The sequence below is a fragment of the Hevea brasiliensis genome, chromosome 8 (genome assembly GCF_030052815.1).
Source record: "Hevea brasiliensis isolate MT/VB/25A 57/8 chromosome 8, ASM3005281v1, whole genome shotgun sequence".
In the NCBI taxonomy this organism is placed as follows: domain Eukaryota; kingdom Viridiplantae; phylum Streptophyta; class Magnoliopsida; order Malpighiales; family Euphorbiaceae; genus Hevea; species Hevea brasiliensis.
This window is the reverse complement of record NC_079500.1, coordinates 5,207,479-5,235,147: the sequence shown is the minus strand read 5'-3', so window position 1 is coordinate 5,235,147 and position 27,669 is coordinate 5,207,479. Positions and strand designations below refer to the sequence as shown.

At 33.6% G+C, this 27,669-nt stretch overlaps 3 protein-coding genes across 6 annotated transcripts; 2 read left to right on the top strand and 1 right to left on the bottom strand.

The window, feature by feature from the left end:
* Window positions 1-42: 42 nt before the first annotated feature.
* LOC110649448 (uncharacterized) lies at window positions 43-17,924 on the bottom strand. 3 transcript variants are annotated; one of them, XM_021804026.2, is made up of 12 exons: window positions 17,568-17,922; window positions 16,344-16,572; window positions 15,584-15,731; window positions 15,271-15,363; window positions 14,536-14,693; window positions 9,579-9,744; window positions 5,789-5,925; window positions 3,598-4,285; window positions 2,525-2,637; window positions 1,532-1,787; window positions 379-1,000; window positions 43-292 (listed from the first exon to the last, which is right to left on the bottom strand). In XM_021804026.2, the coding sequence occupies exons 1-11, from the start codon at window positions 17,755-17,757 to the stop codon at window positions 731-733; spliced, it is 2,448 nt and encodes an 815-aa protein (XP_021659718.2). In that variant the 5' UTR covers window positions 17,758-17,922; the 3' UTR covers window positions 43-292; window positions 379-730. The 3 variants fall into 3 exon arrangements, with proteins under 3 accessions (XP_021659718.2, XP_021659720.2, XP_021659719.2); XM_021804028.2 differs by lacking the exon at window positions 17,568-17,922 and having other exon boundaries at window positions 15,584-15,739; window positions 16,344-16,488; XM_021804027.2 differs by lacking the exon at window positions 43-292 and having other exon boundaries at window positions 850-1,000; window positions 1,543-1,787; window positions 17,568-17,924.
* A 1,842-nt stretch (window positions 17,925-19,766) lies between these two features.
* Window positions 19,767-23,236, top strand: LOC110649447 (probable plastid-lipid-associated protein 4, chloroplastic). The gene is made up of 6 exons (XM_021804025.2): window positions 19,767-20,173; window positions 20,529-20,642; window positions 20,881-20,976; window positions 21,109-21,183; window positions 22,175-22,242; window positions 22,878-23,236. Exons 1-6 carry the CDS (start codon window positions 19,841-19,843, stop codon window positions 22,948-22,950), a joined length of 759 nt encoding a protein of 252 aa, XP_021659717.2. The 5' UTR covers window positions 19,767-19,840; the 3' UTR covers window positions 22,951-23,236.
* A 395-nt stretch (window positions 23,237-23,631) lies between these two features.
* LOC110649446 (probable plastid-lipid-associated protein 4, chloroplastic) lies at window positions 23,632-25,990 on the top strand. Of its 2 annotated transcripts, XM_021804024.2 has the most exons (6): window positions 23,641-24,099; window positions 24,203-24,316; window positions 24,994-25,092; window positions 25,319-25,393; window positions 25,583-25,650; window positions 25,864-25,990. In XM_021804024.2, exons 1-6 carry the CDS (start codon window positions 23,770-23,772, stop codon window positions 25,934-25,936), a joined length of 759 nt encoding a protein of 252 aa, XP_021659716.2. In that variant the 5' UTR covers window positions 23,641-23,769; the 3' UTR covers window positions 25,937-25,990. The 2 variants fall into 2 exon arrangements, 1 of the variants encoding a protein (XP_021659716.2); XR_009150494.1 differs by lacking the exon at window positions 25,864-25,990 and having other exon boundaries at window positions 23,632-24,099; window positions 24,994-25,187; window positions 25,583-25,652.
* The last annotated feature ends 1,679 nt before the right edge of the window (window positions 25,991-27,669 follow it).

Here is a 27,669-nt window from a genome sequence, read left to right as displayed (position 1 = left end):
TCAAATACAACTAACAGAATCTTTTCCTGTGAACTTATGGAGTGAAAAAGGAAAATTGCATTTATAGTAGCATATTCAGCAGAGGTAGAGTCACTGAAATTGCGAGAAATAATTATTTTGAAGGGCTTGCTTATTCAGTCGAATTTTTTGAGGAATCATTTTATTACAAGGTACAGAGCATTTTGAACAACTATCCTTCCATGTCTCTAAATACGTTTAATAAGAAATGACCTGGGTGGCAGCAGCTTACAAGTGGTACAAGCAGAAAGAAAATAACATGTACAGCATCAAACTGCGAAATTTTGAAAGAAAGTATGTCAATTATATGCTAATCAAGAAGAAATCAGTACTAAAGAAAGAAAATTTCACAAGGTTTACCTTGATTCCTAATCACACAGCTTGTGATCAGTAAAGATCAGTTGATATTCAGGGCAAGAATTGGTGGATTGCGTGCTGTCTGAATGAATGTACCACCATAAAAGAAATTGTGAACACTTTTGTTCAAGCATCTTTGTCATCGCACTTGATTAGCAGTAAATATGAAATTCTCTCAAACCCTGCCTGATCCCCCACCCCCCTCATTTTTTTTTCCTCGCCCCCACAGAAACAACCAAGAATAATTGTCACCCTTAATGTGCTTCTGCTCATATACGAAAAATGGACAAAGAAAATTACAGGTGGGATTTTCCAATCCCTATGTCTGTATATCTAAGGCTTGCCTCTACCCTAACTATTTTTTTGATTGTTTATTATTAATTTTCTCCTTTTGATTTGTTGATGTTGACTCATCATATGCAAAAGGTAACACAACTACAGGGGCAGCAGGCACTGTGTTCCAGCGATCCTTCAGAAAGGTTATGAACCTCTTAACCATTTCCTTCCGGAACTCAAGCTCCCGGGTGAAGAGATCAAAAAGAAGAAAGGCAGCAACATACTTGAAAGGGACAATGAGAAGAACAGTTGCGGAAGCTAACAACACCAGTGCAACCTCAGTTGTTATCTAACAAAAGGTTCAAATTTTAAAATCAGATTGTCACCACAGTATATCAAAGACTGGAAAGTAAACTAATCAAATTTCAAAAGGCAGCAACAAAAAAAAGTTCTCCAAATAGCCCTACAACAACAACCTAAGCCTTAATCCCAAACCAAATTAAAACAATATTACAACCTTAATAGAATACCCGTTCCTGATCTCAAGGAATCAGAAAATACTCGTAGAATATATGTTAATCCCATGATATATCAACAAGCCTTCTATTCTATCTATTTTCATTCGCCCCTGAGCTCTTAAGCTGAAAAGTGATATTGCAGGTATCAATGAATATCCAAAGTTGTTTTGTGGAAAGGGGGCATTATATTGCACAAAGCACATTTATCCTTCTCAGTATTCAACTAAAGAACACAAATTATAAGTTCTTAAGTCATGAAAGCAAAATACTAAATGGTTCTGATACGGAATCAAATAGAGAACAAGAAGCAATAGAATTTGCATATTTATATTTCAATAATTTTTCTCAACATGACAACATACCTGAGGATGACCTGAAAGAATAATTGTACGAATTTTTAGAAGTGTGACATTCAGATTCTGGAGATAATTTTCCACATCACACATGGCATCTTTTACTGCTATAATCTTTTGAATGGTATTTGAAGGTGGTTGATCACGAATGGTAACTTTCCCAAATGATCTGCCCAAGCGACCTTGCTCCTTAAGCCCCTTCAGTGTTAGCATCCCAGCTGCCAAAACCATTAACATCATCGGAAATACATATGGCAGCAAATTTCTGAAAAAGAAAGTCAGAATTCAAGCTTAGATTCTAATAATATCATGGAAAAATAAATTATGAAAAATAACAAGAAAAACAAAGTGTGCTATATCAACTTTGGTTCAGAATAAAAATCTATAGCTGCTAATCAAGTGCATGAACAATATCATTCAACCGATGTAAGCTTAGATGTAACTGACTACAATTGTGAAGACATGCACAAATAAGCAGAAGAAAAATAAAGATCAATGCAGTTAGAGAGAGTACCACAGCAAAGGAGTAAATAGAAAATTATAAGTAAAAAATAAGCACTTCCCTGGAAAGATTAGATGTAATCATGGCCCAAGAGAGGAAAGTTCTTTGTGACCATATGCCAGAAAAATTTGAAGTGACACCATCATTTGTTTATATAACTGAAATTGTGTTTAATGCAAATTGCTCCAAATAAACATAATGTATGTTGTAAAGAATAACTTGCACATATTATTAGCTTCAAGAATTTGTTGAGCTATTTCAGCAAAATCCAATACTGAGCAGACGAACAATCAAAAAGCTAAGAAATTCAACCTACACGCAAAACTTTGTCAGACATGAAAATGAAATAGTATGTGTATTACAAGTTAATCACCTAGTTTAAAAAATTAAATAGTATCTTTATAGTATTATGCACTAGGCTTTGCTTAATGTTAAAGCTGTCTGCAAGGATTAAAACCAGAAGTTGTTCCCATAATAATTTGCTCAAGCAATGAATGGACCTGAAAATAACTGAATATGCAAATGCAAGAAAAGAGATGGTCAGATGTGGCTCCTCCCAGCGTCTCAGTTTTCCAAAATTATTGGCAGCCATAGCCAGGGGAAGTATCAGTTCCTGCATCAAGATAAAGGCCAATTTTGTCAAAAACTACTGTTTCATTGACTTCCATGAGAAAATGAAATAAAACAAACAAAATTTATTAATGCTAATGGTATTACTAGAACCACTGCTGCTGGGATCCAATGAATTGCCCTGGAATCTGGACACTATCTTCTTCCAATACAGGAAATGCAGTCTACTATCACCAAATTATATTTCCTAATGCTTGTCATCACTAATTGTCTATTGTCTTTTTTGTTTTCCTTTTTTTTTTTGTTTTGCGTGTGTGTGTGTGAAGTGTCAACACAAACACAGACACAGAGGACAATCGAAAAAAGTTGATAGTTAATGGGTTGGGACTTGGGACAATAAATTGGAGCAAGAGAAGCAGACTCTAAAACTCTTGTTGTCCAAAATAAATTCCCTCAAAAGATTGACCAGTCTCAACTCTCAACAATGACTAGAATAGAAAGTAGACCAAAGTTCAACTGTGTAAGATTTTCTCATCACATCATGAGTTGCTTCATACTGCCCTCAACTCACATGCATTTTCTCTTTACTGCTTTCTTTCACCCAGAAGGAAGCAGAAATAGATCAACTCAAAGCAGAGTTACCAATCTTACAAGAGCAATAGCAGAAACAAAAATGATAAAATCCTAATTATGAACTAGTCCCTTCAGAATAAAAATTCACTTCACCTCTTTCTATATTAAAGATATGAACTTTCGATTCACATATGTGGTACTTTAAGGGAGAAAAAAAAAAGAATGACATAAATGGGATTTTAACTTTACACTCCACTTGCACTACTGTCAATCTATAAGAGAGCCATTCAGGGAAGTATGAAACAATGCCTTCTCAACAATATGTCTTCACCAAGTGACACAAGTTAAGAGTTATCTAAAAGATGTTGGCTCCATAAGCAAATGGGAAAACTACTCAGAAGAAGAAACAGTGCAAAAGAAAAAGTCAAACCTTGAAGAGATCGATGTTACTTGGTATCCCTTGAAGCATTGCAGCATCAATTGTCGCTTGAGTTTTTTCAACCACCTGGCATTTTTCTTTGCATGTTATTGCTGCCCTCTCTACAAGAGTCATATCAGCCACAACAAGATCTTTACTTAATACAACACCTTGCTTTGTTGAAGAGTTCTTCCAGAAATTAATGGAAGCAGTGGAAATCCAAGATGGAGACCTCATCCACTTCTGTAAGTAAACACTTCCATCTATGTCAAATACATGATTACTGATTTCCAATAACTCATCAGAAGGCTTTGCTCCTTGTGCTGCTTGATACTCTGCCATGGTAGCTTTTTTAACTAAAGGTCCACCCCAGTAATTTACAGCTAGAGTTTGGTAAACAATGTCTCCATAGGGTGCCTTCTGCAAAAATGAGAACTGAACAAGTTTGATGGGATCATCCAGCAACTTCCGCATAAATTGAAGGGCCTGAAGTCTAGCAATACTATTAATAGCACTGGTGATAGCCCTTTCTTTCCCTTTTTGGGCACCATACACTTGAAATATTGACTGATCGCTGTCTTCGGGTCCAAACTCACAGATGAACTTGTGCAAGGAAATAACTTCATTAATAAATGCATGCCAAACATCTCTTCTTGAGTCACCTCCCAAGTCAACAAATTCTAGCACCCATGTCTCCGAGCTGAACAAAAGAATTCATAATTGATATATAAATGGACCTAATAAAAATTATGAGATTTTAAGGTTGCTGAAATAAAAAATAATAAGCTAAGCTTGGATTAACAATCTATATGTACATATATGAGGTGAAAGTAGAAAAATATTAGTATAAACAAACAGAATTTATGGCATAAACATGATCATGTAATGTAAGAATTTGGGTTAATTGACATTCATCTTGCCACTTTGTTTGTTGACATCATTATTGAGAAACTTCAGAAGCAACAATGAAGAACAGCTCCTAAGCAAAATTTTCAAATGCTATCAGTTGTCTAACTGCAATTGAGTCAATGTACTCCCAATTTTTTTTTATTTTTAAATCATGCTTTCAAATGTTGCCACAATATTTTCTGAGCATTTTGACTATATTTCAAAGATTCCATGCATTGTCTAAAAGAAACTGGTATTATACCACTAACAATGTCGAATACTCCAAAAGTTCAATCAATGGATGATGAAGCACCAGAAGAATAAAGGCAAACAAGGAATAAATCCTTAAGGAAAAAAAAAAAATTCTCAATTTTATTATTCTCAAATAATTATCATATCAAAATCTGAAAATTATGTACATAACTAGGCCTATTTATAGGATTAGGAATCCCAATCTAATTAGGACTACACAATCACAAATCCCTACAACTTGTACTTTCTATATTTTTTCCTAAAAATAGGATTTGCATCAATGGAGCAAAAACTGTAATGGAACAAAGAGCGTGAGCAGCCATAAGTACTTCAACATGAAAACTCCTCAATTGAACAACTCTTTGTTCTGTTCACCATGCAAATAAAAGTGTGTTACATGTTAAATTCCAATTATTCAACAAGTATACAATTGCATGAGAATGATATGGTCTACAAACCAGTGACCTACAATGAATCATGTAAGCAAAAGACTGGCTTCCAGCCATATATATGCAGTACAGAACATGCATTATCTGCCTACAACATGAAAAAGATTCAAGAACTCTTTTCCCTCCAAAATAATCACAACTCTGCCAGCGGTAGTTTAGTTCAGCTTACTCATTGATTGAACGGCAGCTAACCAGCACCCTGTTTCCTGTGTTTATGTCTACTTTTATATACTGAAAATATTGCTTGTCCATTTCATTTACTCTTAAATTTCCTTTCTTTGCATAAATGCTCTTCATGGACCTAACTTTATCCAACAAGGCTAACAATAAATTCTTCTAGCAAGAAGATAGAATTACCAAAATTGTCATTTAGGCTTCATCTTGTTCTACAAAATTACGAGTGTGAATGCCATTTTTACATCATCAGGTTCACTTATGCAGGCCTTACCACTATAACATCATGGTACGAAATCTTATTTGGCATGGGAGAATCAAATAATAGCAGACTGACAGATGTGCAAAGATAACAGGATATTACTTATAAACACACGTGTACAAGTACAGACCACAACTCAGGTAATTCCAAAGAGATGGGCTTGAAGAAGCTTACTCACTTGGGACCAGATGAAATAGAGACTGCAGAATCAAAAAGCACATAACCCAAAGGTCCAACCTTTGTCTTCTCCACCCGTATTCCTTTTCTAGCAAGATCAAACCTTATAGGATCTTTCTGCCCAGCCAAACCAACAGCCTGCAAGATAGGCATGATAAGATAAATGATTAAGGGCAGCAATAACACCAATTAAACAAGTAAAGCGGAAAAAAAAAAAAAAAAAAGGTCTACTAGGTATACATGATTCATGAGTTTGCACATTTAAAACTATTTATCAGCCACTTCAATAATTTTACACTAACCAATTATCTTTTACCTTATACAATTAGGTAAAATATTGGTTTTCCCCGGTCCAAAATTATCTTTCCAAAGTTCACAGTAGCCAAACAAGTGCTAAGCATTTAAAGAACTATGTTGCTATACACCAAATTGAAAAGACCAGATGCCTTACATATTCCAATATTTGTTAATAACAACGTAGGACATGCATGAATTAATGTAGCTGAAGAGCAATCAAGAACACACACCTTTCCAAATAATATTTACAACAAAAACATGAATTACAACGTAAGTAAATAACGTAGGAAATCCAAAACAAAATGATAATAATAAAATTCCTATCTGCTTGACACAACATCAATATTCATCTTTATATAATTGAATTACTAAATTTTGACATAAGTAAGAAAACAAGCACAAAGATAATGGGCAAGAAATTAAATGAAGATAAGGCAACATAAAGGAGTAAAGCAAGTGAAGTTCAAAAATGAGCTTCTCGAGTCCGAAGTATGGAAGCTGGATATGGAGGCCAATGATATAATGATGCAGATGGCATCAAAGATTAGAGAAGTAGCTAGAAAAGTACTTGGAGAGTCTAAAGGACATGGACCACCCTCAAAAGAGAGATGGTGGTGGAATGAGGAAGTACAAAAGGCAGTGAAGAGAAAAAGGGAATGGTATAAGAAATTACCTAAATGTGATAATAATGAGGCATATGAACAGTACAAGATAGCAAAGAAATAGGCAAAAAAGGCAGTTAGTCAAGCAAGAGCACAGGCCTTTGAAAAGTTATATGAGAAACTTGGAACTAAAGAAAGGGAGAAAGATATTTATAGATTAGCAAGGAGAAGAGAAAGGAAATGTCAAGATCTCAATCAAGTTAGGTGTATTAAGGATAAAGAAGGAAAAGTGTTGGTGAAAGATGAGGACATTAAAGAAAGATGGAGAAATTATTTTAATGATCTCTTTAATAATAGTCAAAATGGTAATAGCATGAATATAGATTATAGAACAATAAAAAAGAATGTGAATTATACTAGAAAGATTAGATCTTTAGAAGTAAAGGAAGCACTTAAGAGAATGAAAGTAAGAAAAGCTTGTGGACCCGATGAAATACCAATTGAAGTGTGGAAGTGTTTGGGAGATATGGGAGTGGCATGGTTAACTAAATTATTTAATAAGATTCTAAACTCAAAGAAAATGCCTGATGAATGGAGGAGTATCTTAGTACCTATTTTTAAAAATAAGGGAGACATACAGAGTTGCTCAAACTATAGGAGAATTAAACTCATGAGCCATACTATGAAGTTGTGGGAGAGAGTTGTAGAGCATCGACTACGTCATGATACTTCAATCTCTCTCAATCAATTTGGTTTCATGCCTGGTCGTTCAACTATGGAAGCAATTTTTCTCATTAGAAGCTTGATGGAGAAATATAGAGATATGAAGAAAGATCTACACATGGTTTTTATTAATTTGGAGAAGGCTTATGATAGTGTTCCAAAAGATGTCTTATGGAATGTGTTAGAACAAAAGAGGGTATCTATTAGGTACATACAAGTATTGAAAGATATGTATGAAGGAGCAACTACTATTGTACGCACGGTGGGAGGGGACACAAGAGATTTTCCGATCTCAATTGGATTACACCAAGGATCAACCATAAGCCCTTACCTTTTTACATTAGTTTTAGATGAATTGACGAAACATATACAAGAGAGTATTCCTTGGTGCATGATGTTTGTGGATGATATTGTTCTGATAGATGAGACACGAGAAAGAGTCAATAGAAAGCTAGAGCTTTGGAGAATGCTCTAAAGTCAAAGGATTTTAAGTTAAGCAAAACGAAGAAAGAATACATGCATTGCAAGTTTAGTAAAGGCCAAACTGGTGATAGGGAAAGAGTTAGTTTGAATGGAGTGGTACTGTCCCAAAGTAATCACTTTGAATATCTAGGCTCAGTCTTTCAAGTAGATGGGGGATGTGAGGAGGATATTAGTCATAGGATTAAAGCCGGATGGTTGAAGTGGAGACGTGCCACGGGAGTTTTATGTAATCGTAAGATTCCCAATAAGTTGAATGGAAAATTTTACCGTACAGCCATACAACCGGTTATGTTATATGGTAGTGAGTGTTGGGTACTGAAAGAGTGGTATGCGTCTAAGATAAGAGTTGTAGAGATGAGAATATTAAAGTGGATGAGTAGCCATACTAGACTAGATAAAGTCCGTAATAAGAGTATTAGAGAAAAGGTAGAAGTGGTGCCAATTGAAGACAAGTTGAGAGAAGGGAGATTGAGGTGGTTTGGTCATGTGAAGCGTAGACATACGGAGGCTCCAGTTAGACAAGTAGAGCACATTAGGTTAGAGGATAGAAAGAAAAAATGGGGTAAACCTAAATTGACTTGGAGGAGAGTAGTACAACATGACCTAGAAGCATTACACATTTCTGAGGATTTAACCAAAAATCGTTTAGAGTGGAGAAAGCGAATCCATATAGCCGACCCCAAATTTTTGGGATAAAGGTTTAGTTTAGTTGAGTTGAGTTGAGTTGAGTTGAGTATAAGGCACCGTAACAAACTTCAAAATTCAGCATTTCAGTTAACGCTGTTAAGTTGCTTTAGCATTGTGATGATCGCATCATATTCTCTACAGTACAAAATCAAATTAATCACAAAAGCATAGAGAACAAAAAAAAAAATCCCACATTCCTTTCATATGTGCAATGATTCGCTGAAGAAAGGACCAAGAAATTCTTGAAAGAAGGGTCAACAATAAAATTATGTCTAAGTATTAAATTCCAAGTCAGATCCAAGCTTCAACATTAGCTAACTTTTCATTTTTCACAAATGGAGAGTTAATATGAATCTACTTTTGATAATCCACAAAGAGGTTAAGTATAAGACTGCATCATATGTAATATTTAGAAGAAGTAAATACCAAAGTAGTGACAAACCACTGTACATTATGAACTCAAACACATTGTGGAGAGGATGAGTTGTTGCAACACCTAATCATTTTTCTAACACCAGGATATTCCTGGGCCTAGTGTAAGGCCCCACTTGGCCTGACCAAATAAGCTGGAAAAAATGTTGTACTGGGGAAATGGGCTTCTCCAAAGCCCAACCCAAACCCACCAACAAACATGGTATTGCTTGGGAATATTCCTTAAGGCCTGGGCAGACCATAAAATAAGCAGGCCTAGTGCACACCACTGTATTCAGCACATCATACAGATATGTTCTCTGTCGAACAAATTTGCAAGTTTAAATATATAAAACTTTTGAATTGGTAACTTGGCAGTTATACCAATACATCCATTGTTAATTAGCCAAGTATTAAATAGAAATATTATCATGTGAACATGATTACTAAACGAAACAAATATTTCCATGCAATTCTCAAAGTTTTTTCAGTAAACCATAGAAAACGTTCATACTGTGTCATTCACCAATTATATCAGGGATTCCTATCAAAATTCACAAATTCAACGTAGCTGAATGGAATAACTACCTCAAAATAAAGTGCTTTATCAGTTAAAATAACTTTTCCTGGCCACGCCATGTTATTCTCCCATTTTAGAACAGGACGTTTCCTGCTGGAACCAATGCACAAAATTCTCTCCTCTGAAAGCTTAGGACATTCACGAATCTGGTATGATTTCCGTCCTTCATGAACTCTGCACTAAAAACAATAAGAACTGAGATCTCAAGAATATATAAGAAAAAGAAAATCATGCATTCAATAAATATGTCTATCATATCAGGAAAGGGAAGTAAAAGGAAAATAACAGGAGAAAAGTGAGAAAGGTTTGAATGCTTCTCTAAAACTAACCCCTATTTCCCCAACTATCATATTACATTCAACAGAGGGAAAGACTAAGTATCATACGACTAGCATAAGAAGGGTAATTTTATATGTTATTCCTTAACTTTGGGGTGTATTTCATTTATCTCCATTAACTTCAATTTATTACTAAAATGTCCTTGAATTTTAATTTTATTTCAGACAAAAATCCTATGACCCACACTTGCAGTAGCACGTTTCAAGGTAAAAAAAAAAAAAGAGAGAGAGAAATTACCTAGATACCCTTCCTTAACTCTATTCATCTCCTTTTTTTGTTCCAGCGCACCCCCCATATCAACCAACACCCCCCCCCCTCCCGCCCCGCCTTCTCTCTCTCTCTCTGTCTTCTAAAACTGCCCCTTGACTCCTCTACTCTCACTCCTTCCCCCCTCCTTGTCTCTTCACGTCCTCTCTCCACCACCATATATTATATATCACTCCTTGTTTTTATTTTTCTAAAATCTTTGATTTGTTGCTTTGAATCTTCCCTCAAAGTTATGGTATTTCTCAATTCTGATAGATTATGAATCTGAAACCTGACAGATTCTACAATCTGGCAATTTTAACTTTCTCTACGTTAAAGGTGCATCCATGGGTTTCAGAGGTAGAGCAGGGGAAGATTTGTGGAGTGATGGACTGCCAAAAGTTAACTCACGGCACAATACAAGCAGCTTCCGCTGCGGATGATGGTTCAAGTTTTGTTTTTTGAGCAGTTACAACTCTGCCATGCGATTGTTGAGACATTGATAGTGGCAGATGCTGCGTCGCAGGATTCTGTTAGGACGTCAGTGCTGAGACAAAAATAGTAAGGACTAGAAGAGGGAGCCATCAAAGCCAGACTGTAGAATCTATTACCCTCTTCCTTTGTTCTCAATCTTCAATTTTTGCAGGGTTCTCTTCTCTTTTTTTTTATTTTCCTAATTGAAGTGATTGGAGCTTCAAGTTCTTTAAAAAAAAAAAACTTCACTTTCGAGATCCAATGTTGATTCTTGGTTATATTCTGTACAATAGACTCTCTTTTTGATGTGGGACTGTCTTCTTCTGCGTCCACTTGCTCTGTACTCAATTTTTGCTCTGTTTCTTCACGTTTCAAAGGTAAACCCCAAAATCTACTAGTTAAAGAGGAAGACTTGTAAGCTGCAGACAAGAGGTAGGGACAGAAAGGGCATAGTGTGTGTGAGAGAGAGAGAGAGAGAGAGAAAGAAGAGGGAGGGAGAGGCAGAATGAGAGAGAGAGAGAAGTAAAAGGGAGACAAAATAAGAGAGAGAGGGGAGAAAGAGACGGGAGAGAGAAGTGGAATGAGGAGAGAGCAAAGAGAGATTATTAGGTACAATTAGTGCACATGCACCCTCACTTTGAAGTGTCCCACCTCCCTATAATTAAGAAAAAACTATTTTATTGTGTCTAAAGAAGCACTTATAATAAAATAATTAATTTTATAAAATTTAAATTAATAATAAATATAAATACACTCAACTCAACTCAACTAAGCATTTATCCCAAAAATTTAAGGTCGGCTATATGGATTCTCTTTCTCTACTCTATACGATTTTGGGTTAAATTCTCGGAAATGTGTAATTCTTCTAGGTCATGTTGTACTGTTCTTCTCCAACTCAGTTTAGGTCTACCCCTTCTTTTCTTTTTATCCTATAACCTAATGTGCTCTACTTGTCTAACTGGAACCTCCGTATGTCTACGCGACCAAAACACTTCAATCTTCCTTCTCTCAACTTATCTTCAATTGGCACCACTCCTACCTTTTCTCTAATACTCTTATTACGGACTTTATCTAGTCTAGTATGGCCACCCATCCACCTTAACATTCTCATTTGTGCAATTCTTATCTTAGACACATACTACTCTTTCAGTGCCCAACACTCACTACCATATAACATAGCTGGTTGTATGGCTGTACGGTAAAATTTTCCTTTCAACTTATTGAGAATCTTGCGATCACATAAAACTCCTGTAGCACGTCTCCACTTCAATCATCCGGCTTTAATCCTATGACTAACATCCTCCTCACATCCCCCATCTACTTAAAGGACTAAGCCAAGATATTTAAAATAATTACTTTGAGACAGTACCACTCCATCCAAACTAACTCTTTCCCTATCACCAGTTCGGTCTTCATTGAACTTGCAATGTATGTATTTTGTCTCCGTTCTACTTAACTTAAAACCCTTTGAGTCAAGAGTACTTCTCCAAAATTCTAGCTTTCTATTGACTCTTTTTCGTGTCTCATCTATCAGAATTATATCATCCGCAAACATCATGCACCAAGGGATACTCTCTTGTATATGTTTCGTCAATTCATCTAAAACTAATGTAAAAAGGTAAGGGCTTACAGCTGAACCTTGGTGTAATCCAACTAAGATAGGAAAATCTCATGTGTCCCCTCCAACTGTGCGCACAATAGTAGTTACTTCTTCATACATATCTTTCAATACTTGTATGTACCTAATAGATACCATTTTTTGTTCTAACACTCTCCATAAGACATCTCTTGGAACACTATCATAAGCCTTCTCCAAATTGATAAAAACCATGTGTAGATCTTTCTTCACATCTCTATATTTCTCCATCAAGCTTCTAATGAGAAATATCGCTTCCATAGTTGAACGACCGAGTATGAAGCCAAATTGATTGGGAGAGATAGAAGTATCATGACGTAGTCGATGTTCCACAACTCTCTCCTACAACTTCATAGTATGGCTCATAAGTTTAATTCCCCTACAGTTTAACCAACTCTATATGTCTCCCTTATTTTTAAAAATAGGTATTAAAATACTCCTCCATTCATCAGGCATTTTCTTTGAGTTTAGAATCTTATTAAATAATTTACTTAACCATGCCACTCTCATATCTCCCAAACACTTCCACACTTCAATTAGTATTCCATCGAGTCCACAGGCTTTACCCACTTTCATTCTCTTAAGTGTTTCCTTTACTTCTAAAGATCTAATCCTTTTAGTATAATTCACATTCTTTTCTATTGTTCTGTAGTCTATATTCACGCTATTACCATTTTGACTATTATTAAAGAGATCATCAAAATAATTCTCCATCTTTCTTTATTGTCCTCATCTTTCACCAATATTTTTCCTTCTTTATCCTTAATGTACCTAACTTGATTGAGATCTTTACATTTCTTTTCTCTCCTCCTTGCTAATCTATAAAAATCTTTCTCCCCTTCTTTAATTCCAAGTTTCTCATATAACTTTTCAAACGTCTGCGCTCTTGCTTGACTAATTGCTTTTCTTGCCTCTTTCTTTACTATCTTGTACTATTCATGTGCCTCATAATTATCACACTTAGGTAATTTCTTATACCATTCCTTCTTTCTCTTCACTACCTTTTGTACTTCCTAATTCCACCACCATCTCTCTCTCTTTTGAGGGTGGTCCATGTCCTCTAGACTCTCCAAGTACTTTTCTAGCTACTTCTCTAATCTTTGATGTCATCTGTATCCACATACCATTAGCCTCCATATCCAGCTCCATACTTCGGACTCGAGAAGCTCATTTTTGAACTTCACTTGCTTTACTCCTTTGAACCCCCACCACTTTGTTCGAGCTACACTATTTCTTCTGACCTTACTTGAATTGTTCCTAAACTTGATATCCAATACCACTAACCAATGTTGACTTGTTAAAGCCTCTCCTGAAATGACCTTGCAATCTTTGCATAGAGCTCTATTTGTCTTCCTAGTTAAAAGGAAGTCAATTTGACTTCTATGTTGCCCACTTTTGAAAGTCACTAAATGTGACTCTCTTTTTATAAAGTAGGTATTTGCTAGTATTAGGTCGCATGTCATAGCAAAATCCAAAATGTTTTTTCTCTCTTCATTTCGTCTACCAAAACCAAAACCTCCATGAACATTCTCATAACCTTACCTATCACTTCCTATACGTACATTTAAATCTCCACCAATGAAAATATTCTCTTCATTCGGTATGCTTTGCATTAGATCATCCATATCTTCCCAGAACCTTTGTTTACTCTTACTATCTAGTCCTATTTGTGGGGCATAAGCACCAACTATATTTATTGTTTATCCTTCTAGTACTAGCTTTACTAGTATAATTCAATCTCCTACTCTTTTATCTAGAAACTGTAATTGCACGTTATAGGATTTTTTTCTAAAATAAAATTAAAAGTTCAAGAATTTTTTAGAAACAAATTGAAATATAGGGACGAAAATGAAATATCTCCCAAAATTTAGGGATGTCAAGTAAAAATTACCTAGCGTAAAGAGACATAAAAATTGTAAGTGCCAATAATCCTTATGTGTGGCTTTTTTAAAAACTACAAATAGCCTACAAATTATATTACAGACATGATTAATAACTGTCAACAATCTCCCTCATATCTTTCTTAACTCATTGGTCAATGGATTCTGTTTTTACTAGAATTTCCACTAAAAACTCAAATTCTTTGTTTTGATAGTTGAATCCTAGTTGAAATGTTTGAACGGTCACCTATTGTTTATTTGCTATGCGTATTCAGTTCACCTAATAGTCACAACGAAAATTCAGAATTCATTAAGATTCAATGTGGAAATGATATTTAGACCATAAGCTATGATATGAAATATCATTATAAAGGATATCATGAAGCTTACTTGAGAAGTTCATCAATATAAGTTAACCACAAGCCCAAAGAGATGCCTTGTTCATCCCCAGCAAGGGCCCTGAAAAGATTATGTGCTGTAGAGTGATCAGCCACACCTGAAATAGCAGGAGCAATGCGTACGAATGCCTCTTCTCCTACAAGTTTACCCTTCAATGCCAGCAAGAAATGCATTAGCTTTTGAGTTATCACCCTCACAAACTCTTGTTAAAGAGATTGAAAGAGAATAGTGAACCTTCCAGCATTTCAAATATTTCACTGTTGTAATGGCTGTAAAGAACCAACTAATGAAGAAAGTCAATTAGGATAGAAAGATTGCCAAATACAGTTCATTATTCATGCTCTTTTTCTCTCAGGGGAAAAATGGTTACAACTAACTGAAGAACCAAACCCAGTTGGAGAACAGTGAACTTTAACCCATCAGTTGTCATTAAAGAAAGATATGACTATGCGACTCCTGTGCTATCTCAGTATTATCATAGAGTGGGATTCAGTTAAGCATAAACAAGATTAATGTGATAAAATTCTTAGTTGTCATCAATGGAACCATATTGATGCATCTAAAGCCATCTTTATGATGTTTGCCATATCTTTCTACAAATGAACCATTTTATTGAATTTTAATCAAATTTAAGGGAAAAAAAAACTGCTATGATATAAATTGGAGTTAAAATTCATGACGCTACAAGTGTTTGTCCAAGAAATATTTGAGACCGAAAAAAGGAACCTGAAGAGAAGCCTTTTCAGAACCATCTTGTTTGTGGTAAGGATTCTCCCATGCAAGCATTGTTATGAAAATTAGCTGCTGGAATGCTGGTTCCTGTAAACATATAATGTATGTTTCATAAAATGGAGAAAGCAAATAATTATGCATATCCAAAAAAACCAACAAAATTTCAAATGACAAAATTAAACTGAAAAGGCTAGATAAAAAAACACTAACCAGATCAATAGATTAGCAGGCTGAAAAAATATATAATTTTAAGAACATACTAATTTACAAGTCCAAAAAAAAAAATATTAATACTAATTCCACAAACCGTGAGGCAGGGATGGATAGCAGAGCTATCCCTTGACAAGAATGTAAAGCAGCAATACTCCACCAAATTACGGACATCATTATACATAGATTCAGAAACAAGTGCTTTAAATATCTTCTGCATTTTATAGCCAGTCAATCCATTCATCCTGCAAATCTTGTCCCAAAAGTCAATCGAAATTCTTTGATCAGTCTTTTAGCTAGAAGATTAAGCAGCAGACTCAAAGAAAAGCATTTTCATGGCACATTCATATTAATACTGCCATCAGAAATAATATAAGCTATAAAAGATTTTCAACAACCTAAATATTTGTATAATAGTTCAGCAAAACAATATCAATCATGAAATCTAGGCTAAATTGTCTAAGTTGCTTGCCAACTTGCAAATTCAGGTGCAGATCTTTGGTTGTGACCAAGAGGGGAACCAATGTAGTACATGACTTGGGAGAAGATTACTTGCCTTCAATTAAAATAATTTTATTTTTGGCATTGAGCGAGGAAATTCATAATTCAGTTCATTTGTCTCAGATAGGGATCTAGATGGATCCTTAAATCCATTTGGCTGACAAATATCTTCCCCCCTTTCTCAATTTTCTTTTTCTTTCTCACAGAAGTATAAGCATAATTAATAATTTTAATTTCAACCCCCCAAGTTATCCTGGAAGACCAAATTTTTGGGACTTCTATAAGAATTAATTGCATTATATAGACCAATAGAAAGAATTTCAAATGAATATAACCAAAAATATAGATAATTTTACCTGCTAAATTGCTCTATGGATACTATAGCAGCTAATGAGAGAGTTCCATTCGGTGTGCTACTATGAATTGTCTGTTCTGTAATAAATATTTCCTCCAGCTCTGCTACATTGAGCACCTTTCCAGGATCAGGCTTTCCAATGTGACCAGATTTTACCAGCGGCAAAGTCACCTCAATCAAAAGATTTTGGGTCTTAGATAGCCATGAATTGACTCTTTTTTGGACTGCCTCTGTCGAGATTAAAGTTGCACAGAAAGATCAATGACCGGATTTTCTTGAATATATTATGAACTCCTCAGCATACTCAGTATAAAATGACTAACAAAATGCACACAAGTCTGTACACTTAGATACCCACATAATAGAATCATACAAATATAAACAGATCCAGAACAGAGCCGAGGTTTTACGCGGTTCAATGTTCTTAGTAGTTAATATTATTAAGTTGCATCACCATAATTTACACAAGTACTCAAATCTTCTTGAATCACTAGAGCATGACCAGAATACTATGTGATTGTAAAGTCCTTGTTCTAGATTGCAGAGTAAATTCTATAAAAAAGCCTTTAGTTGAGTACTCAACAATGAAAAAATTGTGTATTCTCATAAAAAGCAACAATGAGATGAGAATGTTGAGATTGCTAGTGGAAGCACTAATATGGACCAGATAAGAAATGAGAGCATTTGCAGGGAAGGATGAGTGAGTAACTGAGATGATTTGCTCAAATCCAACACAGACCTATGAGTGCACTAGCATGATGGTTTCCAGATTCATATGGTGAGAAAAAACGAAATAGACCAAAAACATCATAGATAAATGTGGTTTTATACGTGATTTAGTGAATTCACAAAAAAAAAAAAAAAAAAAACCCTGAACAGAGTTGATTGAAAGAATAGAATCCATGTAGCTACCCTGACTAGTTTGTGACTAAAACTTAACTGAGTTGAATTACACACACACACATATATGCATATATAAAAAAAGGCAGCTAGCTATGGATTAATTGAAGTTTCAAAACTAATCAAGGAAGCAGCAAAAGTTCTTTCCTTTTTGGTTACTAATTATAGTTACTCTGGAACACAGTATACCCCTAACTCATGTAAAGCCAAGAAAATTCTCTCACTTAATTTTTCATCTTTTGCATCTAATTTCTAGCTTTCACAAGTAAACAAATGAAGAGAAGTACTAAATTTTAAAACAAAAGAGAAGGGGGTAAAATCTTACTAGCATCTATGTCTTTAATCTTCCATCTGTCCCCAAGAGACTGACCCACGAGCTTAAACCTCAACCTGCGCTCGGGGGAATTGAATTGACAGCAACCAAACTTGCTGAAGTCACTTTTAAACAAAATCAAAGAACTGGGTGCAACTGGTACTGATGCTTTCAAATGGGTAACTGGGAATTTTGAATGCATCCTTTTTGGGATATTCAGGATTCGAGATTCAAGCTTTTGAGTTCATAACTCCAAGAAAGCTTGATGCTTCAAAGAAAATAAAATAAAAAAGAAAGAACGATTAGGATTATTAGAGTAGCGACAAGCGAGGCAAGAGAAAGTGGAAGCGAGTTTGGCCATGTTTTCCTTGCGCTGATGTTTTCTACGGCTACGATTTGTTTATTTCAGCTTTGTACGACTACGATTTCTTTGTTGCCCGAGAGCGCGTAGTTAAAATAAAGCCTGTTGCTTTGTTTCCCTGTAACGAATTGGCTCTGTCCGCCTCGATTTTAACTGTCAAATGACGTCATTTTAACGGAGAATAATTACTATTTACTCCTTCCGTCTAATTCCAACCATTTCTAAAGTTTTTACACAATATTTAATGAAATAATTAAAAAAATCTATTTTTATAAAAAAAATCTTAATAATTAGTTAAAATATGAAAAATAAATAAATATACTGAAATTAACAATAAATAGTGGTAAAATTAACAAAATTTATACATTCTTAATTTAAAAAATTAAATAAAATAAGAAAAAAAATTTAAAGCATCACTTGAATTGTATTAAAATAAATCAATCTTTTTTAAAACTTACCATTGTTTATTAATTTAAAAAAATATTTACTTATTAATTAATTTTTATTTTAAAAATTAAATTTACTAGTTTTTATAATTTATTTTTATTACCGAATTAGTCTCTTTAATTAAATTTTAATTATTTTTTATTAATTATATCAAAATATAAATATTTCCTCTCTTTTTCAACAAAAGGTGGTCAAAGACTAAGCTAATTTATTTCTTATTAAAATTATAGTCACTAAATTATTATAAAATAATATAGATTAAAAATTATTATAATTATTAATTGATTAATAATGACTTTAATAAAATTATTTTATTAACAAAAATATATTTTAAAATTAACCCATTTCTTATAAAAAAAAAATTAAACTATGATTTTTATCATATTTCATATACATTAAATTATAAGTTTTTTTATAAGATTAAATTATAAGTTATTCTATTAATAGTAATCACATTAGCAATATAGTAGCACTCTAAAATATAAATATTATCTATTGAGAATGAATATCTCTATTTGTCTGAATTATTAATTTTACTTTAATTAAATTTTCTCTAAAATATAAGAATTTACTTTATATTTATATAATAAGCTTAAACTTTCATAATTAGGAATGTTATTTTCTATAAGTAATTATTCGCTATCACAGTTTTAATATATGCCTTCAGGGAAAATTTATGAATAGTATCAATCAGTCATTGTTATTCATGACAATAAAAAGTGAATATGATGATAGTATAAATTAATAAAATATAATAAACTTTTGAAACATGTGATTGTCGTGTGAAACTCAAAATTTTTAATATTTATAATTTTTTTATTATATTTAAATTTTAACATTGAAGGTGATTATTCTCCATTATGAGCATAAATATTATTGTTCAACAGAGTTAATATCAATAATATTATTATTTTGACTCTATATTTTTTTTTCAAAAATACACATATACATAAAAAATATAAAATTTATTTTTTCAACACTTATAGCTAGGAAAATACTAAATAAAAAGAGTCTTGACAGCGCCTATAAATTTACACATATGTATATTCCTAAAACTCAATAAAAATAAGCACATTCACTGATTCGCGGATCTTATTAAATTATTAAGCCATTCACCCTTCGAAATTTACTTTTTTTTTTAATACACAAAAATATAAAAACATAAGACCTACTATCATTTATTAAAGATTAAAAGGATATGAAAAATAATATTAAAATATAATTAATTTTCAAAAAAATAAATTATAAAAATTTACATAATTGATCTAATTATTATTGCATCATTAATGATTATAGCTTTTAGCCTTTTGCCATGTTAACTATTTCATATATTTATTTTTAAAATTAATTTTTAGATTTGTTAAATAATTAAATAATTTTTTCTCATTTTCAATTTTAATAATTGAGCATTTTTTTTAGTGAAGGGAGAGCAAACCCCACCTTCAGGCTTCAGCTCCTCCAAAGCTCACCATAGCTCATGGCCTTATCTTCTCTAAGCTCTTCTGCAATCCTCACTGCCTTCCAATTCTCCACTAACTTACCAATCCCCAAACTCACCACGACCACCACCACCAACACCACGACCTTGTACTTCTCTTCCAAACCCACCAACAACCAAACCAATTTCTTGAACCTTTCAAGCAATGATAACTCGAGCTTTGATAAGTGGAGAGCTACAGTTTCTTTCTTTCCTGCCTTCTTGAAAAAGGGCAAGGATGCTAAGGTCCTCAAAGAAGAGCTTCTTGAAGCAATTGCTCCTCTTGATCGTGGAGCTGAGGCTACTCCTGAAGACCAGCAGGCAGTTGATGAGGTTGGTGTATTTGCTTCTTTCTTTGGCCTCTTAAAAGTCCATGGTACCCATTTGAAATTACCTCCAGTTTCAACAATTGAGCCAAACCCAGTTTGGATTTGGCCTGGCCTCTTAGCTTTGATTTGGGTTTTAGGATTGTTATTTATGATACGAAATAAGAATAGATTTCATGGAATTCAGAAACCCGTAAAGTAAATTGGATAAGCTTCTTAAAGTTTTTTCCTTTTTTTGCGGTTGATTTGGCTTTGACTCGAACTCAAGAACTGGAGACGACTTAGTAACAGCGAGCTAAAATTTTAATTAAAAAGTTTACAAACTTTGCCAGTTCTCAATATTTAAGTGTATTTCTTAATAGATTGCGCGCAAACTTGAAGCAGTTAATCCAACAAAGGAGCCACTCAAATCTGATTTACTAAATGGGAAATGGGAGCTTATTTACACTACTTCACAATCAATTCTGCAAACCCAGGTAAGCTGAAATATCTTGCAAACTTGTTTTTCTTTCATGGGTGTTTTTGGTCCATTTTTTGAGAAATGGATAGAAAACTTTATTTGTCCTCCCTAAATCGGGGGGAATAGAAAAAAAAAAAAGAGGGGGGGGGGGGTTTGCATAGACTAATTTTTAATTAAGATTTAATTTATTTGAGTTATCCTGTCTTGTTTTGAGATAGTTTATGATTCTTAGATCATGAAACAATGTTATGCAGAGACCTAAATTCTTAAGATCCATAACAAATTACCAAGCAATCAATGTGGATACACTTAGGGCCCAGAACATGGAGTCTTGGCCAATCTTCAACCAGGTAATATTCTAATTAATTTCATCAACTTTTCAATTTCTTTTGAATTATGATTTTGATGTAAGCAATATACTTGGTTTGAGTGAAGTCATTTACCTCTATTTTCCCTGCTAACTTGACATTCATGTTTTGTAGGTAACAGCAGATTTAACACCTTTGACTGCAAAAAAGGTTGCTGTAAAATTTGATTTTTTCAAGATTGCAGGTCTGGTAAGTGTTTTTCTTGTTACTTACAAGGGTGTGTCTATAGAGAACTCAAGCTCATATAAGAACGAGTTTATCTACCGTTAGATTGAATTTTTGCATATAGATTTGTGCACTCTATATATACACTTCAATTAATTCTATACATATCTCGATATAAAAATTCAATCTAATGGTAGATAAACTCGTTCTCATATGAGCTCAAGCTCTCTATAGACACACCCTACTTACAATTATAGCATGTGTGTTTTACTTTTTACTGTTCACATCAAAGCTTGATGAGCAACTGCCAATTCTAAAAGCTTAAAAGACAGTGTAATGAGTAAATTTATTTATTAACCCTGCTCATGAATAGTATTCAAGACATGGGAATTTTAATTTATTTTGAAGATGTGGTGAATGGGATCTAAAATTCAGATTCTCTTGCTTTAATACCCTGAAAAATAAGCCATAATACCAAAAGTAAAAGCTTTTGAGCAGTACGAATGTTATTCAATAGAAATCTTCCAGCAAAGTTCACAACTCATTAAATAAGATCAGAAATTACTGATTGATGATAAAGTGGGTACTAAATATGCTCTTCCACTTAAGCACTGGATTGTTTAAACCTCTTTTTTTCTCTCTCTGATGTTGTTCTGTTATATCTTTTTTTAGTTTTGTATTTTTTTGGAATTTGGAGGTTCAATTGGCATAAGCTGAATTGATGGGATCTTCTGCCTAAAAATAACAGATAAAATTAGCATCACTATATCTGTGCATTTTATTGTTGCAAACTTCATGAAGACCATCCAAGGCAGTTCTACCATCGGGAAAATCAACTCATAGGGTGAATTTTCTACATGTTCAAAAGTACTTGAAAATGTAAAAGTGCAAGTGGTAATAAACTGATGACGCATTATCTGAAATGAATACAGCCAGAGTTTTAAATTGTTTGTGAGTGTTTACTCATGCCCTTAATTTACATGGAACAAATAATTGATTTTATCATGGTTTCCAGATACCCGTTAAGGCACCTGGAAGAGCTCGTGGTGAGTTGGAAATTACATATTTGGATGAAGAACTGCGGTGAGTGATATTACAATTCATATGGACTTGAAATTTATCAATTTTAAAGTTCCTCACTTGCCTTTTGTTTTCCCTTTTGTGCTAACTGTTGATTGATTAGGCACCTGATATCCCAACTTAGTGTTAAGATGATAACTTTCCTCTAATAATGGGTTAATTAGTTTGTTCAGGTAGAACACATTGAACTACCTGCAGTGCAAAATTTTGAACTGATTAACAAGACCCAAATCACTGTATAACCCGTGCATTCGAGTCCTTGTTGGCACATCAAGAAGCAAATGTTACTAGCTATGCCTACTTCCTCTCATATATATGGAACATATCTTGATAAGAATATCTGTCTTATTTGACTGGTCTCTTGTAATCAGCTTGTCATTCTTCTAAATATGGATTCTTTTCAATCTCCCTTCATTATCCCGTGGTCAGTTAAAGTTCTGTTGATAAATCAGTAAAGTGCATAATTGACCTATCTGAATGCAATGTATTTCATCTCCAAATTTTCAAGTTCCAAAGCACATCTGGATGTCTATTCCTTAGGTTATACTTGGATAATGTATCTTCTGTTTCCGTTGCAATTATATAGCTAGAGTCCCTTGTATTCTTCAACTGAAATATGTTGCATTTTACTTCCACAGAATTTCCAGGGGTGACAAAGGAAATTTGTTCATCTTGAAAATGATTGATCCCTCCTACCGTGTACCCGTCTGATGTGTTGATCACATTGAGGCACTGTAATCTTTTGGGTAGTCAGACAATGAGAATGAAAAGCTTACTGCAGATTTTACTCAGACATCCCTTAGCTTCGTTTGTTGTATAAAAACGGTATAGAAAACAGTTTTGCTTGTTAGCTTTCTTTTTTTCAGGCCTGCAAGTTTTGTATACAGACGTGCCGACTCTTTTCCTGTATATACATTTACCATTTGTGAAGCTGTAAAATTCAGATGACTGAATATATTTATTGTTATGAGAAATCAGATAGGAAAATCTTTCACTATTTCCCTACACATTGGTTTGCAGAGGCTACCCTTGCCTTTATTTGGGGAATGCGCATAAGAACACGAGACTGTGTTATGAGACCATTCATACCCCTCTCTCCCTCATTCTCATATTCTTCCTTCATAATTCACAAAGGTTGAGAAGGCAAAGTTTCTATGACTTGAAATATAACAAGAGAAATTTACATATTTAATCCAATATTTATGTGGATTGTCTCTGCCTTTGATTGAATTGAAGCTGGTCTAGCATGCCATAATCGATTATACTCAAGTAACGATATTCTCTTTAATACAGATCAACCCAATGTGAACAAAATCCTCCGGTTTTCATTTATACAAATTATGAAAAATAATAGTTTTCAAATAATAATTTGATTTTCTAATTCATTGCAATATCTGTCCAGTACTACATATTCAAAAGACAGGTGTCTTAAAGACAATGGACAGAGCCCCTTATCCACAATCTGAAAATACCAACGTTCCAAAAGAGAGGAAAAAAAGAAATCCTTGACTACACCGCCTGCTGCCATTAATGGCCATCACGTCTTCATCTGCGAACCTGAAAACACCTCTTTCCTCGGCTGAACTCGGCACTTCCCATCCTCCACAAACTATTCTCTCATCAAAATCTTTCTCCTTACCTTCAAAACCCAATACCCAAATCGAAATAAGCTCTAGCAACAAGGACAAGCTTTATGCCTCTGCTGATTCTTGGAAATGGAGAACCAAAGTTTCCTTCTTTCAGGGCTTTTTGATAAAGGAAAAAGACGTTAAGAGCCTTAAAGAGGAACTTCTTGACGCCATAGCTCCCCTTGATCGTGGAGCTGAGGCTACACCAGTGGATCAAGAACGCGTTGATGAGGTCTGCGCTTGACCTTAGTTTGGCTTTATCTTTAAATTTCTTCAACGCAGTTAAGCACTCCTCTGTCCATGAATCATATATGTGGACTATTTCATTCGATCAGATTGCTTGTAAACTGGAGGCAGCGAATAAGGTGAAGGAACCTTTGAAGTCTAAGCTGTTGAATGGAAAATGGGAGCTTATATTTACAACATCTCAATCAGTTCTTCAAACAAAGGTTTGAATTATCCTCAACTTTTGATTTGTCAACATGTGCTCACAGCTGTTTAACAAAAATCATTTCTTTGCATACAAATGGTGTCTACATTATGCATTGATTTGTACCCTATCAGTTTATTTTCCTTTTACTTGGATCCTGCTTTTTTGCTGCTGCGTATATTTTTACATGATTTTATTACAGGTGAATCAAATCTTCCACAGTTATTGTAGCAACAGAAATGTAATGATCAGAACAAATTTTTAGACATGAACCTGTGAGCTCTAGCTCTAGATTATATTGGAATAACGTTATCGTTGTACCAAATAGATAGTTATGGAGGGCTATTCTTGGACAGCATGCCTTTTCTGCAGGCAGAGTGTGTCAGACACGACATTACCTGGCACGACTCTGTGACAGTGCAGGATAAGATTCTACAGAAACATAAGGCAGGTTAAAGATATGTCTGCTTAGACAAAATGAAATTGCCTAAAAGCAAAGCATTTAACAGTAGATTGCTCAAATTAGCTTGGAATTGCTACGTTCAGCAGATTATAAGAAAGGAGCACAAGACTTCATATCATGACACAAATCTTCATGCTAAACTTCACTCAGAGAGTAGAAATCTAGCCATGGCCTGCATGACCTTTTTCAGAACAAATTCTTGCAATAATATGATAATAATATTCTTGTAACAGAGGCCAAAGTTGTTAAGACCAAATGGAAAAATCTACCAGGCAATTAATGTGGAGACTCTAAGGGCTCAAAACATGGAAACTTGGCCATTCTTTAATCAGGTGCTTCGTCTCAAACACTATCTTCCTGTAACTGTTTGCTTCTACCAGAATTTTGGTTTCCTTTTGTTTTTGTTATTGTCATTCCAGCAGTCATGGTAAGTGCTGATCTTGGCTAATTATAAATTTCAACTTCTAATTCAAGTATTATGTATGCCTTTCTTCTTTCGTACTTTATCATTATTTATTTATCTGTTGCAAAAATTGAAAGTTATGCGTTTATCCACAGGTCACTGCTAATTTAGTACCTCTAAATTCAAGAAGGGTGGCTGTTAAATTTGACTTCTTTAGAATTGCTGGTCTGGTATGTTATATATATATATATATATATATATATATATATATATATATATATATATATATATATATATATATATATATATATTGCAACTCTTTGTGTTGAAAATCTCTGAGCAAAGGTCTTCAGCAATCTTAAAGTAAAATTTCTGAGATTTCTGCATCACTTTCTTTGCTTATTTCAAATGCTCTATAGATACCTATTGCGTCGCCTGGAAGTGGCCGTGGTCAGTTGGAAATCACATACTTGGATGAGGAGTTACGGTGAGTAGCGTAAAGGGTTTTCTTTTTGTTCACTTAATAGGTTTATCAAAGAGGTTGGTTTAGGTGTTTAGATATCTATTAGTTATTGGCATCCACCAGCTAAACCAAAACACTCCCTTAATTCTGTTATGAGAAAATTATTCTTGTCTTTACATTTTTTCCAGAAGAATATATATAACCGATTACTTACCGCATTCTGGTTCCTTATTGCAGAATTTCCAGAGGTAATAGAGGAAATTTGTTCGTTTTGAAAATGGTGGATCCATCCTATAGAGTCCCCTTCTAAGGTCATCGCTATCGCTATTGAATATAACCATTGAAGTAAAATTGTATAATAAAAAATTGAGATGAACTGTTTTAATTGGGTTTTTTAATTTAAATAGTTTGGTTATTTAAAAAAATTTGATTTTTTACTTGTCTCGGTTATTTTAAAAAAAATAAGTATTAAATCAGATTAGACATAAATAAAAAATTTTTAATTTAATATGATTTAATTTGATGTTTTTAGTCAATTAGATTTAGAGCCAAATTAAATCATCTATGGATGAGGTGCGTATTTGATATAACGGAATCAGATTTAATATAATGTGATTATATTACATATTTATTACATTATTTAGTAGGATAAAAAAATTAATATAATAAAATAATAATTATATCATATAATTGATTACATTTAAAAGTAACGTAATAATTATTTCATAATAAAATTGATGTAAATTATGATTACTCAGTGTGATTTTATTTATTTATTATCAAAATTGCCATTACTACCGCTACTTAGCTAACGTTATCCTCAAGTTATCATCACGATTGCTATTACCGCACCACCGTCGCCTGACCATTACCTCCACCACCTGACCATTACCACCACCACTATCCTCATTTTACCACCATCTAACTACCGTTATCACCATTAACATCACTACCACTACTGTCACTCAGTTATCTCTAACTTTTGACTATTAATCACTTTAATCGTTATTACTTATTATTAATATCGTAAATAAATTAAAAATTAAAATAAAAATTATCATTGCATTATATTATTTATATTATTTAGCAACTAAACATAGTAATGTAACGACAATTACATTTTATTATATTAAAATTTTGATTTCATTATATAATTGATTACATTACATTGCATTTATACTTTATCAAACATAGTCTAACTTGGAACTCATATGAGAATGAATTTAATAATTATTAGATAATATATTTGCATATAAATTTATGCATTCTTTATCTAGACACATTTCGATATAAATATTTAATCTAGTGATTATTAAACTCGTTCGCTTACATAGCTACACCTTTGTTATTTAAATATGCTCAAAATCCATTTCATAAAATCCTTTATTTATAATCATTCATACTTTTATGAAAGTAAAACCAACGGAAAATTTCCCCTCATTTACTTTTATTTATTATTTAAGATTTGTGCACATTAATTAGAAATGTAACACCCCTATGTTTATTAGTTTCATACATTTCACTGTTTTGGTGATCAGTGTTTGCTCGGACAGTTGGGATGTGTAAAATCATATTTAAGTCACCTAGAAAAATTACAAGTAAAAATTAATAATAATTACATGAAGGTAAAATAGAAATTAAGAAAACTAGGCATAATGGGTTTAATGAGCAAAGGCCACAGCAATGGGTGACCGAATCGGGAAATGACTGCGAGGTCAATCACTGCTCTATTTTCGAATGGGACCCTATGGCATCCTAGACCTAAAGATAATTGCGAAGCTAATGGTATTATGAAAACCACAGAAAAGAATAGAGAATCAGCTTAAATAATTGAACCAGAGTTCCGGAAGCAATTTAATGCCATTGGAAAAATGGATCAGACCGGTAAGGGCAAAATGGTAAATTTACCCTTAGAGGTGATTTTTGGCCTAAATGTCCATGAAAATATAATGAATTAAAATTATGAAAAATAGATTACAAGTGAAGAGGTGAGCAAAAGAAAAGGAAAAAAAAAATGAAAAAGAATAAAAAAAATTAAAAAGT

Bases quoted from the DNA above. Each gene is read 5' to 3' on its own strand.
- LOC110649446 (XM_021804024.2), top strand. From the start codon at position 23,770: ATGGCCATCACGTCTTCATCTGCGAACCTGAAAACACCTCTTTCCTCG. The intron at 24,317-24,993 runs GTTTGAATTATC...TTCTTGTAACAG, and splicing joins AATCAGTTCTTCAAACAAAG to AGGCCAAAGTTGTTAAGACC. The intron at 25,651-25,863 runs GTGAGTAGCGTA...TCCTTATTGCAG, and splicing joins TACTTGGATGAGGAGTTACG to AATTTCCAGAGGTAATAGAG.
- LOC110649447 (XM_021804025.2), top strand. From the start codon at position 19,841: ATGGCCTTATCTTCTCTAAGCTCTTCTGCAATCCTCACTGCCTTCCAA. The intron at 20,174-20,528 runs GTTGGTGTATTT...ATTTCTTAATAG, and splicing joins ACCAGCAGGCAGTTGATGAG to ATTGCGCGCAAACTTGAAGC. The intron at 20,977-21,108 runs GTAATATTCTAA...CATGTTTTGTAG, and splicing joins CTTGGCCAATCTTCAACCAG to GTAACAGCAGATTTAACACC.
- LOC110649448 (XM_021804026.2), bottom strand. From the start codon at position 17,757: ATGCATTCAAAATTCCCAGTTACCCATTTGAAAGCATCAGTACCAGTT. The intron at 9,745-14,535 runs GTAAGCTTCATG...TTTTTAGTGCAG, and splicing joins TATATTGATGAACTTCTCAA to AGTTCATGAAGGACGGAAAT. The intron at 2,638-3,597 runs GTTTGACTTTTT...ATCTTGATGCAG, and splicing joins GTAACATCGATCTCTTCAAG to GAACTGATACTTCCCCTGGC.